At 41.3% G+C, this 17,871-nt stretch overlaps 1 protein-coding gene across 3 annotated transcripts; it reads right to left on the bottom strand.

The window, feature by feature from the left end:
* Positions 1-682: 682 nt before the first annotated feature.
* LOC142943555 (ras-related protein Rab-40C) lies at positions 683-17,297 on the bottom strand. 3 transcript variants are annotated; one of them, XM_076085123.1, is made up of 7 exons: positions 16,910-17,297; positions 15,886-16,080; positions 8,591-8,651; positions 6,939-6,999; positions 6,522-6,599; positions 4,850-5,072; positions 683-4,048 (listed from the first exon to the last, which is right to left on the bottom strand). In XM_076085123.1, coding segments are annotated over exons 1-7 (894 nt in total). In that variant the 5' UTR covers positions 16,911-17,297; the 3' UTR covers positions 683-3,773. The 3 variants fall into 3 exon arrangements, with proteins under 3 accessions (XP_075941238.1, XP_075941237.1, XP_075941236.1); XM_076085122.1 differs by having other exon boundaries at positions 15,886-16,237; positions 16,910-17,296; XM_076085121.1 differs by having other exon boundaries at positions 15,886-17,296.
* Positions 17,298-17,871: the final 574 nt, after the last annotated feature.

The following is a 17,871-nucleotide window of genomic DNA, read 5'->3' as shown; positions in this document are numbered from 1 at the left end:
GACTCCAGCTGCAGTCCACTCTTTCTGAATCTCCCCCACATTTTTGAATCGGTTTTGTTTCACAATCCTCTCCAGGGTGCGGTTATCCCTATTGCTTGTACACTTTTTTCTACCACATCTTTTCCTTCCCTTCGCCTCTCTATTAATGTGCTTGGACACAGAGCTCTGTGAACAGCCAGCCTCTTTTGCAATGACCTTTTGTGTCTTGCCCTCCTTGTGCAAGGTGTCAATGGTCGTCTTTTGGACAACTGTCAAGTCAGCAGTCTTCCCCATGATTGTGTAGCCTACAGAACTAGACTGAGAGACCATTTAAAGGCCTTTGCAGGTGTTTTGAGTTAATTAGCTGATTAGAGTGTGGCACCAGGTGTCTTCAATATTGAACCTTTTCACAATATTCTAATTTTCTGAGATACTGAATTTGGGATTTTCCTTAGTTGTCAGTTATAATCATCAAAATTAAAAGAAATAAACATTTGAAATATATCAGTCTGTGTGTAATGAATGAATATAATAGACAAGTTTCACTTTTTGAATGGAATTAGTGAAATAAATCAACTTTTTGATGATATTCTAATTATATGACCAGCACCTGTCTGTGATCACGTCCAGCAGAGGGCAGCCTCCCCAAAATAAACTAACTCCTTCAAAGCATTGAAACATGAACAAATGACGACATCTCGACTTCAACATTCAATAGTTTTATTGTGAAAAAAGTCTCATCTCTTCATACGCTTGAAACTGTACAATCAATAATTTAAAAAAAATTAAACATGTTCAGCTTTGTTTGAAGAACATTCACACGCGCGCGCACACACACTCTCTCACACACACACAAAGCGCACACACCAACACACTCACTCACGCACAGACAGACAGACAGACACTCAGCAGCTTCAGCCAAAAACCAGAATAGTGTTTTACAAGTGTTGTTTTTTTTGTGTCTAAGTCGTAATAATTATCACAACAGTTGCTTCTTTGTACAAATACTTCTTCCACATCAGAGGACGTCCCTGAACCTCTCACACGTTTCCACCTTTAAAAAAACAAAATGTCCAAAATAGAAACTCAACAGAATGTTGGAAAGAGTCCAAAAACACAGAAGAAGTCCGTAAAAAAACAAAAGGATGAAGAAGAGAAACACGGAGGGAAAGCTTTGTGTTGTTATCTCACAACACAAAGAGGATGAAGAACATGAGAACACAACAACAACATGACAGCTCATTAAGCCTAACGAGGGGCGTTAAGACCAACAACAATAAAAGCCTCTTCCTGTTCAACTGAAAATCTTGGCAACGAGCTCGAGTCAAATTCCTTCTTTTTAAAAACACGGAGGAAACAAATGAAACGTGACGAGTTCTCTGGTCCGATAAACCTCAGAGGTCTAAATTAAACCAAATTCAACGTATTTGACACATAAAACCCAAACAAGGAGTCAAAGAAATGTGCGAGATTGTTTATGTAAATGTCTCAAAAACGGACCCGTTAAAAAACATTTCATTTTTAGACATTTTTTTAAAAAAATCACAATTTACAAAAAAAAAAAAAAAAAAAAAAAATCCTGAATCCTCAAAAATGGTGTTTTGAATCCGATTAATCTCAGAGTGTTTTCATATTTATATTTCTTTATTACCCCCCCCGGCTCTGTATCTATATTTTATTTCCCACATCGGCCTTAATTAATGCGCCGTCGTAAGAATCTGACTCTGGATCAGTGAACACACGCGAGTCAGTGAGGTGAGAATGAACACAGACTGGATTTAGGAGGTTGAACACCTGAGAAAATGTGCTGAGGCGGCTAAAAACAAGCAGCAGATAATTCTGTTTTATAAAGAAACCAGAGAGACGATGAGGAAGATGAGTGCTGAAGATGAAGAAACAAACCACAGAGAGCTGAGCGGAGGATGAGAGAGACCGATGAAGACCTCCAGAGATGTGAGAAGAGCATCTATTATTCAGCAGCTATGAATCATGGGACAGCACGCGGGGGCGGAGATCAGAGAAGAAGAAGAGGAGGAAGACGTCGGAGCGGTTTGGTGTTGGACTCGATGAGTTCTGATTCTCTTTAACTCGTCATCACGTTGGAGATAAATTAATATTTATAACTCGTCCACTCGAAGCTGCCGTTTCCTACAGGACATGAATGTAGCGGGAGAGAGAACACATGATCGTTTATAAAATCAATAACTTATTTATATCGATGACAAACAGAGCTCGTTATCTCAAACACAGATGGTGGCGCTCTCTATGTTTCTTCTTGTCAACAAATCCCCAAAATAAAAAGTCCAAAACAAACAATAATAATTCATCTCTTTCCGTTCTCTCTTAGAAAAACACCAAATAAATATTAATCCGCCGCTGAAAATAGTCCCCAACAAACGCACTCGTTCCTCCTGTTGGTGTGAAATGAATTGTAAATATTGGAGGGAAAGTAATTCGGCCTTTTAATGTTGATTCATCTCACAATTCAATGTTGTATCTCGTCACATCAACGGTCAAAACCTCCAACATAATGTTTAGTATTTCTGCTTAAAAGATGAATGAACGCTTCCATCAGTCCAGGTGTGCAATAAACCGTCTGGTCCTTTAAGGTAGTTCGGTTGAGACGCGACGTTCATTTTTACAAATAAATGTTTATTCAGAAAAGAGTGAACGTGTCCGAGCAGACGTCTTCAAATAACACGTTTCATCTAAACAACACTCCGAAATATTCTCACTTTAAAATGATAGAAATCCTCACATTAGAGGAGCTGAAACAGGAAGTAGTTTTGTAGTTTGTTTAAATCTGTGACGACTGGAACAAACTGAACTCGAGCTCAATTAATCAGTAAAATATGAGTTAATATGATAAAGTGATTATTATAAACACACAGATGAGGTGAAGCGTGTCACAATAAAAGAAACAGGTGAGGAGAGAGAGGAGAGAAGAGGAGCACCCTGGGTAAACTCTCTCCGGACTACAACTCCCAGAAGCTCTTGTGCCAAAAAAAGAAAACATCTTCAGCTTTCAATGGGCTTTGTTGACAAGTATGAAAAAACTAAACTCTGTTTGTCTTCAGCTGTCAAGTTAAAAATAAAATTCCACCAGAAGGCGGAGACCTTAAATAGTGGTATCCATGGCAACAAGCATCACCGAATCCCTCGTCAGAAACCACAGAAGAAGAATAGAAATTAAACATATTTATGGTGCTTTTGTGTGTTTGCTGCAGGTGAACTGGCTTCTTTTGACACGTCTACGAGAACATTGAGGCACAGCAGCAGGTCTGGACCTGAGACCTGGTCCAGGATCAAGACCTCCACCTAAAACTACAACCACCACTCATCTTGTCGCCAAGATTTCCCTTCAGCCAAAACATTTAATCTCCCAAAGATCACGACGAGTGTTTGAACAAAGATGGCGACGATCAATACTGAGGGACTGCTGCCTCGTGTCTCCATCAATAGCTTATCGGTCATTAAAAACAAAAGAGATAAAGAAGGGGGGAATAAAACCAGACAGAGGGAGGGAAGGAAGGAAAGTGAAGGATGAGGCATCACGTAGAGGAACTAAAACGCTGAGTCGGTGATTTCTGTACATGTAGTTGAATTCCAGCCATCTCTCGTTCTCTCAGAGAGAAGAAAGACCTTCATGCTCTTCAGCATGAAGGTGAGAGGTAGCACTCGTCCATCCCTCCATCCGTCATTCCTGCTCTTCAGCTCTTCAGGTTTGGGGGATGTTCTCCTCCAGCTAACTCCGTCCTGTTCCCCTCGGCTCTGGCGGAGGAACCTCCTGTGAATTAGGAGATCTTACAGTTGTTGCGGGTGCAGTTCTGCGGCGGGCTCTGCGGCGGACGGATGGACTTGGAGCGCTTCAGGCTGTTTCCCTTGGAACCGCCGGCCGGGTTGGCCAGCGAGTAGGAGCGTCCGTGCATCATGACGGCGTTCATGCCGTTGGCCATGGAGAAGGACTTGAGGTGGGACTTGATGGCGACGGGCAGCGGCAGCTTGTCGATGAGGTGGACCGGCGTGCACGACACGATGGCTCTGCAGCAGAGGTCCTGGAGGCTGAACACTGCAGAGAGGAGGTCAGTTAGGATCGTTAGGATCTCCGATATCTGGGACATAAACCCAGCTCACCTACGAAGACCTCTCTTATTATCACCATGAAGATATTTAAAACTCTGGCTTGTTGGGATATTTACCACATATTTTACTAACAGCTTTTGGACATTTCTCACAATTTGACAAAATATTTGGCTTTTGGACATTTCTTTTCACATATTATACTATTAAACTATATTAAAATATATTTTGTATATTTTTCACGTATATTTTTCAGAAATGTTCTACAATTTTTATTCACAATTTTATTAAATGTTTGAATATTTCTCAACAATTTTTTGAGACATTTATCTTTTCTTTTTTTACATATTTTACTGCTTTTAGGATATTTTTCGAATATATTTTGGATATTTTTTACATTTTTAAGACCATTTTTAGAATTTGTATTCACAATTTTATTAAATGTTTGAATATTTCTTAACATGTTTTCCACAGTTTTACTAATAATTGTCAAATATATTTGTTTTTGAACCGGTGTTTTTGAGAGCCACAGATGGGGACGGGAGGTCAGACCTGAATCTGAGGTGTTTAAGGATCAACAGGACCTGAAGACATCAAGTCCAGACTCATGGTTAAATCTGAGTATAAAGGACTTTCCTCTGTAACTAAGGCGTAGTTATAAAAATAAGTGTTGAATAAAAACAGTGTTTGTGAGTAAAAGAGACCGTGAGAGCAGCGAGTCTACAGGAAGTTCCCTCAGTTCTTGTGACTCTTGATGTTGTGATTCTTTGGTCTCTCTGACCCGACTCACCTCTGTTGGGCTTCCAGAACTTCTCCATGCCGTGCCTCATGAGGACGATGCGCGACAGCTCCGTGAAGGACTCGATGACGTTGAAGTTGCACAGCGGGCTCACCTCGAAGAAGGTCATGCCGTTCTTCTCGGCGTACGCCCTCGCCTGCTCCGTGGGAACCTGACGTTTGAAGGCCAGATGTAGACGGTTGCCGACCAGGATCCGAGGAACGCCAGGAGCATGCTGGGTAATAAAAAGAAAAGAAAATCAACACGGGAGAATTAACCTTCGTTGGTAGCTGTTAGCATGTAGCTTCTTTCACGCACAGTTCCCGTGTCCAGACACCGCGAGTGAGTTTCACTTCACCAGATGGACGAGACGGAGCAACGGACTTAGAAGACAAAGACGGACACGGAAGGACACGTCTCTTTACTTTCACGAAGATATTTCGCACATATTTTTCTGGCATTTTTTGGACATTTTTCATTTAAACTTTTACAAAATGTTTCTCAAATATTTTTCACCGATTTTTTTCTCCACATACTTTACTGATATTTAGGATATTTTTCACATTTCTTTTCAGACATCTTTCACAGTTTTTTTAAACCTTTTTTTCTAATAAATGAACATATTTGTCGGACATTTCTCTCATATCTATGTATCGTTAGTTATCCGACCACCGGTGAAAGCACCGTCATACATTCTGAACTGTGAGTTCCTGATTCAGTCTCGTCATCAGTGGAGTCTTCTGATCGGGGCGCTCGCTCCACATTTAAACATCTTCACGAGGTCGTCGCTGCAACGTGACAGCTTTCATTCACAACACAGGAAATGTTCCTGAACACCTCAGACTACATGGACACGAAGTGAGGAAGCTGCTCCGGTCTCTCTAACTCAAACTGAAGGAAACAAGATGGCCGACCTCGTCCTCCTCACTGTCACCTCTCATCAGCCTCTTCACAGTTTCCTCCCTGCTGCCTCTTCATGCTCAGAGCTTCTGCTGATGGTGATGATGATGATGGTGATGATGGTGGAAAAAGCAGCAGCAGCAAATACTGGATGTTTAGTTCTTTGCCAATAAGACGGTTGGTTTTAAACGGCCTGGTCTCACGTTTGGTTGGATGTACTGTAAGATTTCACAGATTTATAGTTCGTGTGGAAGATTTTAGCTTGTTTGGTTTTGTTTTATACATTTGTTATGATTTGTTTAATGTATTTTATTATGTTTTAAGTATGTTTCACCATATATACAAGGTATCTGCTAGATCAAAATGACTTTGTATGACGAGTGAGGGGAGTCTGTCTGTTGTCACTGTGAGAGATGTTAAGGAATTAAGATTTGTTTATACTCTTAATTAAAACCTCCACGTGAGCTCCGAATATGAATTCATAGTCTGTACGCCGTTTGTTGCTTTATTCTCTGAAACACCAGAGGGCGAACAAGGTCATGATGAACACACACACACACACACACACACACACACACACACACACACCTTTAACTTCGGCCCCTGAAGCAGCAACGCTGGCTTTGTGTTTCCTCGTCTTATTCTAACTCTTGAAAATAGAACTAGTCTCCTCCTGCGTTCATTCAGGTCGACTCACACAAGCGAACACCACAGCAGCGCTGTGTGACATGAAATGATCAAACAGACGATCAACGGTCAGCTAAACGTCCCGACTGTGACTCACCTCATCAATCTCTCTGATCCACCGGTCGATGCCATCGAACGACCACCGGTTAGTGATGTCATACACCAGCAGGATTCCCTGCAGAGACACACAACAACATCATCATCATCATCATCATCATCATCATCAACAACAACAGGTCTCAGAGTATCAAAGCAGTCAAAAACAGCATCATGCCGTCTGTGATCCTGTAGACTTTTATGTGATTTCCTGGATTCTTTCCCCCCATTCTGTCTCTCATAGTTGAAGTGTACCTATGATGAAAATTACAGGCATCTCTCATCTTTTTAAGTGGGAGAACTTGCACTATTGGTGGCTGACTAAATACTTTTTTCCCCCACTGTAGATGAAGTCAAGCAGGTTTACTTCATGCAGCGTAGGGATCTACTTAATCTATGGATGTGGTTCGGTTCTCACCTGAGCACCGCGGGAATACGAGCGGAAGATGGTGCAGAACCTGCCCTGTCCTGAAGTGTCCCTGAAGAGAGAAAGAAACATTAATATAAATAACTCGCATCTGTTTTCAGCTGCCAGGAAGGAAAACTACAGAGAACACACACACACACACACACACACTTTCTTTTGTTGCTTGTAATGTATTGATATTGTACGTAGTCATATAAAATAAATAAAAAGCACATTATTACTACTCTTTAGACTCTTCGATACCACCAGAACCTTTTATATTCTCCTCTTCAACCTAAATACTTCAGACCTGTTTCACAGTGATTCTGAACCACGTTAACACTTCTATACGTTTACACAGAGGATGGTTTCAAGCTCCATGTGGACTCAACTTGACAGCTTTAATACTGAACAGTAGTCACAGTGAGAATCACTCCAGACATTTAAACTCAGCAGTCTGAAGCTGACTTTCAGAAGCTAAACCTCAAAATGATGAACTGATGGCTGCAAGTCACAATCATATCAGTGTTTCTATTGGCTCAACGCTAACATGGATTAGTGTGTGTGTGTGTGTGTGTGTGTGTGTGTGTGTGTGTGTGGGGTTGAGTCAAAATAAACTACAGTGTGTGTGTGTGTGTGTGTGTGTGTGGTTGAGTCAAAATAAACTAGTGTGTGTGTGTGTGTGTGTGTGTGTGTGTGTGGGGTTGAGTCAAAATAAACTAGTGTGTGTGTGTGCGTGTGTTGATGGTGTTTTAATGGACATAAGAGATGCATTCGTCTCTAGTTTGTGGACAAGAAGAAAACGTATCCTTTAAGTTTCTGCAGGACTTTGAGAGACAGACGACTACAGAGACAGAAATAGAAATGAAGCAGACGGCGTTTGGACAGTAAGACGACAGTGAGACCGGAGAGGAAAGACTGAGGCAGCAAAAAGAAGCAGAAGATTCTGCTTCTTAAACTTTTCAGTCCACAGGGAGGACGAGGCGTTGCTTCTCCCCTGAGCAGCTGAATTCTTTGGCCTACTTCCACCAAACAGTGGATCAGTGAGACCGAGCTGACAACTACACACATCTGCTGCATCTCCACTGATGCAAGAAGGTTTGTGAGGCCTGGAACAATATGCAGAGGAGGACCACCAACCGTGTCTGCAGTACAGCACATGCTCCCTGCAGCTCGTTTTGTTTGACTGTCAGACAATATTCAATGGTGTAGATATTATATAATATCAGAGAAAAGTATCTGCAAATATGCTTTGTTTTTACACAAGTATTGAATCATTATATAAACCTTCCTACGCCTCTTTTTAAATGTGCATTATGTAACTGTGACCCCATTGACATACAGTATTCTCCTTCTTTCTGCCAGTAGGAGATATATAATCTGTATCATGTCGTTCCAGCTCTTCTGAAGCTCTATGATGTTTACGCCGAGTTAAATATTCAGATGGCTGCACCCTTTCATCAAACTGAGATATTCAAGAGGCATCAAACCAAAAGTCTCTTCGTGGTTCGACATCACAAGATGATGACACTTTAAAGGTCCTTAAAGGTCTGGAAGGTTTAGAACAGGACCGAGTTATTCCAGAAGAAGAGCAGCAGTCTGTCGCTCTATTGTCCACAAAACCACAGCTGTGTGTGTGTGTGTGTGTGTGTGTGTGTGTTTACCAGAGCTCCAGCTTCACTCTCCTCCCGTCCAGAAGGATGGTGGTGGTTTTATAGTCAATACCTGGACAGAGAGGGGGGGGGGCAGACATTAGGTGAACGGAAGCATCAATCTTGATTACAACACCGCGGTCACAGACAAGCTAAATGACACTTAAACATTTTTACCCACAATGCACTGCAGGGAACTGGGATCAGCTCCCAGAAAAGAAAAGTAAAGGCTCATTCAGACACAACGTTAAAAGACTGTTAGTTAGTTTACTTTGGTGGATTTAAATAAACAGTCAGAAAATAACCAAAGTCAGGAGGATTGAACCACGTTTAATGTAAATCCATCCTCAGGAGATGAACCAGCTGCCTCACAGAGCAACACGAGTAGAAGTAAGAAGTCAGTCATAAGTAATATGAAAACAACAAGACGGAGGCAGCAGCGTTCAGCCTCAGGGCCGCTAACAGATCTCATTTCTGACAAACCCGTCTGACTGCTTCACCTGTCGCTCTGCTGCTCCGTGTCTCCACATGTCCCCTGAGCCCGGCTTCATGTGGTTCTCACGGAGCGCGGTACCACCCGAGGCCTAAACCAGTGAACTACTTAATAATCAGCGTCTTACACCTCCTATCAGAGGTTCATCTTCTTACTCAACATGTTGGTGATAACATCTACATGTTTGCTTCCCCTCGTCCAAACTTGAGCCCCGGTATCTCTCAAGTGTCCCTAATTCTGGCTTCAGGACCCGTCATTGTCCCACAGACTGGATGTAAGAAGTGGACGTAGTCATTGTTGGTTTGTGGACGTCGCCATCTTGGATTACGGCCGTCGCTATGTTGTTTTTTACCCAACCGATAAACAGGAAGTGACCATATCTGGACTGAGGAGGAGTGACGTAGAGACGCCGTATACGTCTCTGGTAGAGACCTGTCAATCACTGTGTAGCCCCGCCCTAAAGCATCCCCTGCTTTATGGTCTGTTTGACTCTAAATGGACCATAATTTACTAGATGAACATCATGCTGTATACTGATTAAGCATCATTCCACCTACCAGTCCTTAACCAACGAACCATCTCATCACATGCATGTTTGAATACAAACCACTTTTAACAGGAAACCCTCAGCTTCACCATTAAACATCAAGACTCTCGGTATAAAAACAGACATCAACATCCCAGAAAGCCTTCCCAGTTCCCCGACTCTCTCTCACACACATGACTACTTCAGCCTCCGGCAGGTAGCAGCTGCTGGCTAACGAAATTAGCAATATCTTCCAATTTTGCAGGCAGCATAAAGCTGCTGCCGAGCTAAAGTGCTGAGCTCGGCGTAACTTAATTGAATTGGAGAGAGTGCGGGACTTGGTACCAAGTGCTTCCTCTCCTCCCACGGCCACGGCCTCACTTAGATATCCCAGATAATCAATAGCTCCTCTGATGTCTCTGACGTCTTGGCTGAATACTGCTGCTTCTATTCTGGGACTCAGCTTACTTTGTTGTTGTTCTTCGGATGCACTCAGAGCTGAGCGAGGCTGATAATGCTCAGCTTTTGTTCAGGCTGTGTCACAGAGGTGCTGAATCTACGTTATGTAAAGCATTATGTTCCCATTAGTAGTCTCTCAATAGATTTCCTATCAAATGTAAAACAGGTACGTCTGCATTTGGTTAATCCAGTGAATGAACTGTAACATTTACATACAACCAGAGAACAGGAAGTACATTGTGCAGGAGTAAGAGACGTGTAGAGGCTGCAGAAGAAGAAAAGAGAATGCATCTACAGCTGAGCTCTGTGGTGGTGCGGAGCAGTCAGTGTCTGTGCAACCTTCGGGGGATTAAACCAGGTTCCACCTTCCTTATATCCACTCTATAAAGCCCTCTCACGGGGGGGGGGGGGGGTCTACCTCGGAGCTGGCCTGCATCCAGCGATAACTGTATAAACAATGGGCCGCCGTGGCTGCACCACCTCTGGGGAATATCCCATTGTTAGCGTGCGCTGAATGAAAAAGTCTCCCAGCTGCACCGAAAGGCGTCTTTTCAAACTGCTTCTTTGCATTTTAATTGACTGCAGTCGTCCAAGCCTGTCGTGGCTAAATAACAGGATGTGGAATTTAAAGCCTCATCGCAGTGTGAAAAATGTATCTAGAGATCTGTCCCCCCCCCTCTCCCTCTCCCAAAGCATCAGTTAGGGTTGATTAATATAATGAGACGTTATTATACGGTCATGACAGAGAGCTCTCCCTTTAGTACCTCTAGATGTTTTAGGCCTTTGTGGGCAACATTAGCAATGAATCTGCACTCAGAGGTTTGTGGTGAAGCACCTTCATCTGTCAGTTCTTTAATTCCTTGGATGTAACAAAAGATAGTAAGATTATGTAATCACCACTTTAGCTTTCGTCGGGACATTGAACTCTGGCACATTGTGATTAAGGGAGATTTGCTGATTCATTATTTTGTACCAAAGGTGACGTCTTGTTTTTATGGACCAACAGCCTGAAACTCAAAGACATTCAGTCAGTTAACGAAGAGATATGACAAAGAAACAACACATTCTAACATTTGAGAACCTGGAACCAGACCATGTTTCTTCAAATGCATTTTGCTTGAAGAATTACTGAAACTATTATGTGATCACTAATACAGCTGCAGATTCATTTTCTGAAAATGTACTCATTAATTGGCAGAAACATTTTTCTGCCATCAAATTGATGCTTTTGTCTCAGCTACGGTTCAAAAGATATTCAAAATGATAAGACGCAGTGAAGCCGCAAAGCTGAATAGTTCACAAGCTGGAACCACACAATGTTTGTTAAAGAATGTCTGAAGTTTTTTTAAAAATATAAAACCACCTCAATATCCTCCCAACGTGAAAGAGACAGGACCAGCTAGAGACAGAGAGAGAGAGAGAGAGAGAGAGAGAGAGAGAGAGAGAGAGAGAGAGAGAGAGAGACAGAGAGAGACAGAGAGAGAGGACCCTACATCGTCTTCAACATGAACTCTGGATGAAGTGTTTCTCACTGTTCTGATAAGCAGTATTATTATTATTATTATTATTAACTACATGACTGATCAATAATACACACAATCACTGAGGAGGAAATGTTAACGCCCACAATCCATCAGCCAGCCAATCGTAGCCTGAGGACAAAGCCAACCAATCACAATCTGCTCCTCTGTCCTGATTCTCTCCTCCTAAAATATTAACCAGCGTTCCCTCCACGCCAACCTCTCTCTAGAGGGATGGGATCAACAGAGGAGCTTCAGTCTGCACAAACATCTCATCTGAGGAGCGATCTGCTCGGCACTCCATATTTAATGAAGCCTTCTGATCTCACGAGCATCAATTAGGACATCTTCCTCTCCGAGTCTTCAGAAGCTGGCCGGGCTCACACTTTGTCTTTAGAGGAACGAACCACACTGATGCAGACACGTTATAAATCTATTTCTGATTAATCCATTCTTAATTTGGTTCAGAAAATGTCAGAAAATAGTGAAAAATGTCCATCAGAATGTCCTGAACCCTGAGGTGAATCGTCCGTTTAGTCTGACTCTCACTCCAGAACTGACAGATATTCAGTTTATTATCACAACAGATAGAAAGCTGAACATTCTCACAACTGAGGAGCCGAAACCAGCAAATACATGTCTGTGGTGCTCGAGATGTTTTTAAAACAATCGATTATCAAAAAGGTTGTTTCAACGATTTGTTTCAGCTCATTGACAACTGCTTCCTTTCATTATTGACGGTTTGTGTCTAAATATCAATAAACGGTATAAATAGTTCATCACAGTCAATGTACCGTCTTTATATACCTTCCTCGATACGAACAGTCAAAAACCCAAAGCGAGGTTTAGTTAATATTAATAATGTCTTTAAAGTAATTAATCCTCATATTTGACAAGTTGCTACCGGAGAATGTTCGGCATTTTTTCATGAAAAATGGTTTAAACCGTTTAATTATCAAAATACTTGCTGATCGACTCATTAAATCTTTTCACATCTAAATTCACATTTAACCCTTTTAGATCACAACCCCCGATATATTGTGCACCTATTTAACCTAATTAACCTTTTGACACATTTTAAAATCTAAATCCAGATATCTTTTCTTCCTGCTTACGTTAGCTTTACCAAACAATATCACGACTCCCATCCAATCAAAACCGTACAAATAAATATTGTGTTTCCTGAGGAAGACGTCACATTACAGAAGATGAAGACGCTCCAACCTCTGCAATTAAAACCAGCAACAGTCTACCAGAAAAGAGCAAAACTTCATCCACCACGTTGACGCCCTCATCCCCTCTTTTGATCATTACTTATTTATAATGACACATAACAACACACATGACCACTCCAGGAAGCTCTTCAACCTGCTGCCAAACGGCAACAGGAAGCTTCACCTGTTCATTCATTAGATAGGGCTCATTCTGCTGACTCGTGTATATTTCATGAGCAGTTGGTGTCACCCTGAGGGGAACAAATGAAAACCTTCTTCTGAAAAACACAACTGAGGAAATCATGGATCTCTGGGAAGGACAAATATCTTAACGAATGCACTTCACATGTTTTACCTTTAAGACACAAGAAAGCGAGCAGCATTTATTCTATTATGAGTCGAGATGTGATGGTCTACTCTCTTCCTTTATTTGCAGCTGTGCATATCATTACTGTCCTATTTAGCACCATCAGTGATTCAGTGATACAGGATTTACTCACCACCTCTTTAAGAACCATGCCAGAGCAGGGTAGGAAATTTACATATTTTTTTGGGGGCAATTTATGCCCCCACTGACTGAAATCCAGGGCATTTCCAAAAAAATTGGGGGCACTTTTTGAAACTTGTGAAATAACATTTAACCTTTGTTCAAAATAATAAATATACTTATTTAGGCTTTCAGTATATGAGCAATTGTCATCAAATGGCAATAATAAGACTATTAGCAGTAGTCTACAGATTCAAAGTGTTTTCTTAGATTTTTTAAACAAAAGACAAACATAAATCAGACAATCATATTCAATTTATTCTTATTTCTTTGTGGTTATTTATTGTTATTATTAAATGTTTTAAACAACTATTAACAATTATTAAGTCAACGATGCCTTGATTACATACACATCAGTCATTGTGTGGAATTATTGAGAAAGATATTTTTGTAGCACCTCAAATATTGTGATATTACCCATTTTTGTCCTGAACGTATGCATTAGTCATTGTGTGGAATTTTTGAGAAAAACATTTTTATAGCACCTTAAAAATTAAAAAAATGTGCCATTTGAAGGTACAAATTGAGTTCAGAGTTGTTGCTTAGTAAAATATCTTAATTGACTGTCAGTCAGGTATTATTCATTTCCAGCAACCCTCAAATCAAAGAATAACGACACTTTATGCACAATTTAGGTGTATTTTCCCTTTAACTCACGAGATGCAGGTAGCATGTTTTATACTTAATGTGAATATAATTCATTTAATCTAATTTCCATTATGCAATATGTATACTTTGTTGGCATCTTATTCTGAAAACCGGATGTTCATCTGAAGAAACCGGATGTTGTCTTATGTTAATCTTTTCCGCTAACTCCCGATCTGTGCCGTTTACCGTGAATTTCAGCATATAGGTGCACTAACATTTAAGTGTCTGCTGTGTTGACCGCAGTCTCTCAATCACAGGTCTGATTAAGAAGCGCTCCTTTCGGTTCTTCACGCACACGCAACATCAGTCAAGGCGAAAATCAAAACCATTCTATGGCAACTGGACTGGGTCATATAGGCTACGGTGTTTTTTGACAAGTTCATTAAATTATCATTATTATTAGAGGAAATTATGGGGGCATTTTTTGCCCCTCTCCTAGTGATATCGGGGGCAAAATTATATTTCTTAGGGGCAGTTTTGCCCTTTGCCCTCGTGTATTTCCGACGCTGTGCCAGAGTGTTTCATGTTTAAGCAAATTAACTAAATGTATATATCATCTAAATCACTGCCATTTTCCAAAGCATACTTTAGTGTCTCCTGCCTTCTGAGCAGCCATTATAGTCCATCTCATACCAGTACACTATTAAAATCAATTTGCCGATATTTGACTGTTTCCTGAGTCGAGGTAATCCATCACAGTGAACATCATGGTTGCTCTTATCGCTGGCCTTGTAGTGCAGCTTTCATTGCAGAGTGATTCGCACTACATAGCCAACAACAGGATGCTTATGTTGAAGTGTTTTCCATATGTAGAATGAATTTGGGGGACCCACCCAAATTAATTTACTCCCACAAACAAGGCTTCTTTTTGGTGATATTTTTACATTTATTATTTATTCCTTTCCTTTGGAGAAAAGCAGCTAAAGCTGTAAATTATTCAAAGAAATAAAAAGGGGGAAAATAGTAGAACAACAACAAAGCACACCTCAGGCATTAAGAGCAGTAAAGTGGTATTTATAATCAACAAGCCGTGTAAATAAAAGGCTTTATATTATTCACAAAAAGAAAACAAAAGTCACTACCATCCCATGAAAAATAATCTTAAACACTTTGAAACACCTTTGTAAAAGCTTTAGGTTAGACTGTGTATGATTCAATCAAATCAAACATTGGGCTGGTCCTTTAAGACTTGTTCCTCCCCTATCTGCTCTTCTTCAGGGCTTCCCTTTGATGGGACTGTGTGTGTGTGTGTGTGTGTGTGTGCGTGCGTGCATGTGGCAGCCACGGACCACCAGCTTCCTACAGCAGCAGGCGGTGATCTGAGCTCCTGCACCCAGCGAGGGATCATCTGACTGGGCACAGCTCCACCAGCTTTGCCCCGTCACAACAAGCGCGTTGTGTTCCCGAGTGTAACTACAGCTGACGTAGAAACTATAACCTGCATAAATTAGCCTCAGTAATGTTCAAATCAAACCTACAGAAGATTCCTTATAGGTTAGCTATGGCTAAGCAGCCTCCAGTCAACTCAAATACACGTACAAGTAGCAGAAGACATTGCTTCTTTATTGTTTTTATAGTTGGAAGCTGTTATGCAAAAAGGGAAGAACCCACTTTAAACTGGAGAGGATGTTATTCTGTGTTTAATGTGTTGGTCTAAACTCTATTGTCTGTTATTAGTAGTGCAAATGATTGTTTAACATGTGAAATTCGACTACAATGCACATACAGTGATGTCTGACTCACCACCATGTCAATGCTCTGTGTCATTGTGTGTTCTCCACTGTCCACGCAGCACAAAAAAGCACAGCTAGTGTGTTCAAGACTTTTCTTGAACACATCCGAGCCAGCATGACATAACACAAGGAGCTGATCATCACAGGAGGACAAAACAGTGACTCACCACTACTGTACGCGTACGGAGACTCGGCCGATCCATCCTGAAGGCTGTCCAGGATCTCTCCTTTGCCCACGTCGCTGTCTCCGACCAGGAGGAACTTGAGCAGGTAGTCGTAGCTCTTCACTGGGCTGCCCTGGCTGCCCATCGTCTCTCCCATCGGAGTGTAAGGGGTGACCCCCTTCTGTGGTATTCTACTCACTTGAACCAAAAAACACAGCTGTTTTTTAGCCCATGAATTTGCTGAATGTGTGTGTCCACCAGCTTTAAAAATCCTCCAGATCATGTGCAATGTTCAGACTAAATATTAGCCAGTCTCACAGGGATGTCAAACAAGCTGGGTGCCAAAAATGTGGTTCTGAAAGGCAAAACATCCTTATTGCTAAAAGTAACGGCAAGAAAAACAATAGTTTGGTCAGTGAGGGGAACTTTAACTGATGTAAACAACTGGTGCTGTCTCTAAAAAGGATGACGGACAGCTTATAAATAGATTTAAACACAATCTGAAACTGAATTCCCTTGTTGAGCCATACAAATTGAGTATATTAGTGACAGATTAGCATATAATCTGAAAGTAGACGCACAATCAGAGTGTAACTGGAGCTGTATCCGGACAGGATGACTATGTAGGGAAGAAAAACATGCTTATTGTCCAGTATTTGGAATTATTATAAGCCACTTCGCAATTTTTACGACCAGATATCTGTACTGAGATATGTTTTTTATTAAGCAAAGACACTACTGAAGCTGTCTTTTTGTTCCCATGTAAGAGACAGCTCTCTGGCTAAAGTTAGCAGAGGTGAACAACAAGCTAGCCCTGCAAGAGAGCTAGCTAGCTAACTAGCTTAGCTATTAGCACTGGTGCTAACGTTGTCAAAGCGGTCATCAGACACAGTGGTTATTAAAAGACACCGTCACTGGTTATGCGTTACGCTGCACATATAAAGTTGTCCTTTATAACACTACTTCCAACTAGATAAACAAAAGATTGTTCACAACAAGCTAAATGCTAACTTAGCTAAATGCTCACTTAGCTAGCGCAGCCCGTAGCTCAACTTCAACCAACGTCAGGCCCCCTTGTTGTCTTTCTTTAGTCCGGATGACAAAGATTCCCGTAACTTCACTGCGTTCTTATCCAGCAAAACACACCGATACCCTGTAGAGGGGTTCAGAAGCCCGAAGCTCTCTTAGGTCCAGTCCACATCTCCGTAGGAGGACTCGGGAAACTCAGTCCGTGATTTGTCCATTTTTCTCCATCGTATTGAATCATAATCACAGCTGTGACTCCTCCGGACAACACGCGTACCGACACTGAAACTGACAGATCGAGCTGTGAGACACAGTGCGCTGCCTCTCTCTCTCGCGCTCTCTCGCTCTCTCTCTGTCTCTATGTCTCTCTCTCTCTCTCTCTCTCTTTCTCTCTCTCTCTGTCTTCCCTCTCTCTCTCTTTTTTTCTCTCGTTCCCGCCCTCTCACTCCAAGCCCCGCCCGCCTACTCATATGATTGGACACTGTTTCCGCGGCGACTGACGTAGGGAGGAATACATTGGCTGAGCGAAACATCCATCACAGTCTTGCCGTCAACAACACGCAGATGGTGAGAGGAACAAAGATGATTCCTTTCTCACTGAATACGCACTGAACAATGGAAATAACGTGAATAAACCATGATTAAATTAACATATCAGTTTCATACACATTTAGGATGTGATATAAACATGAAAGCATCACTTATTATAATCCAGTAATATTGTCTTTTTCCCCTTTTTTTATTTAGAGGTCCTTCAGAAAAAATAAAAAACACTTTGTTTACCTTCTTACAGTCAATAAAATAAAACCAGATCAGTTTCATACATAAACTGATATAAGAGCTGACAGTTATATTTACCCTTCCATCCTTTGCCTTCATTCTACCTCCTTATACCTACATATATGTTTTTATTGTTGTTTATATTATTCATATGTATATTGTAATTTGTCTCATTTGATTCTA

This window comes from Anarhichas minor, unplaced genomic scaffold (genome assembly GCF_050575085.1).
Source record: "Anarhichas minor isolate MPS153535 unplaced genomic scaffold, ASM5057508v1 ptg000140l, whole genome shotgun sequence".
Taxonomy (NCBI): domain Eukaryota; kingdom Metazoa; phylum Chordata; class Actinopteri; order Perciformes; family Anarhichadidae; genus Anarhichas; species Anarhichas minor.
This window is presented reverse-complemented; position numbering and strand designations above follow the sequence as displayed.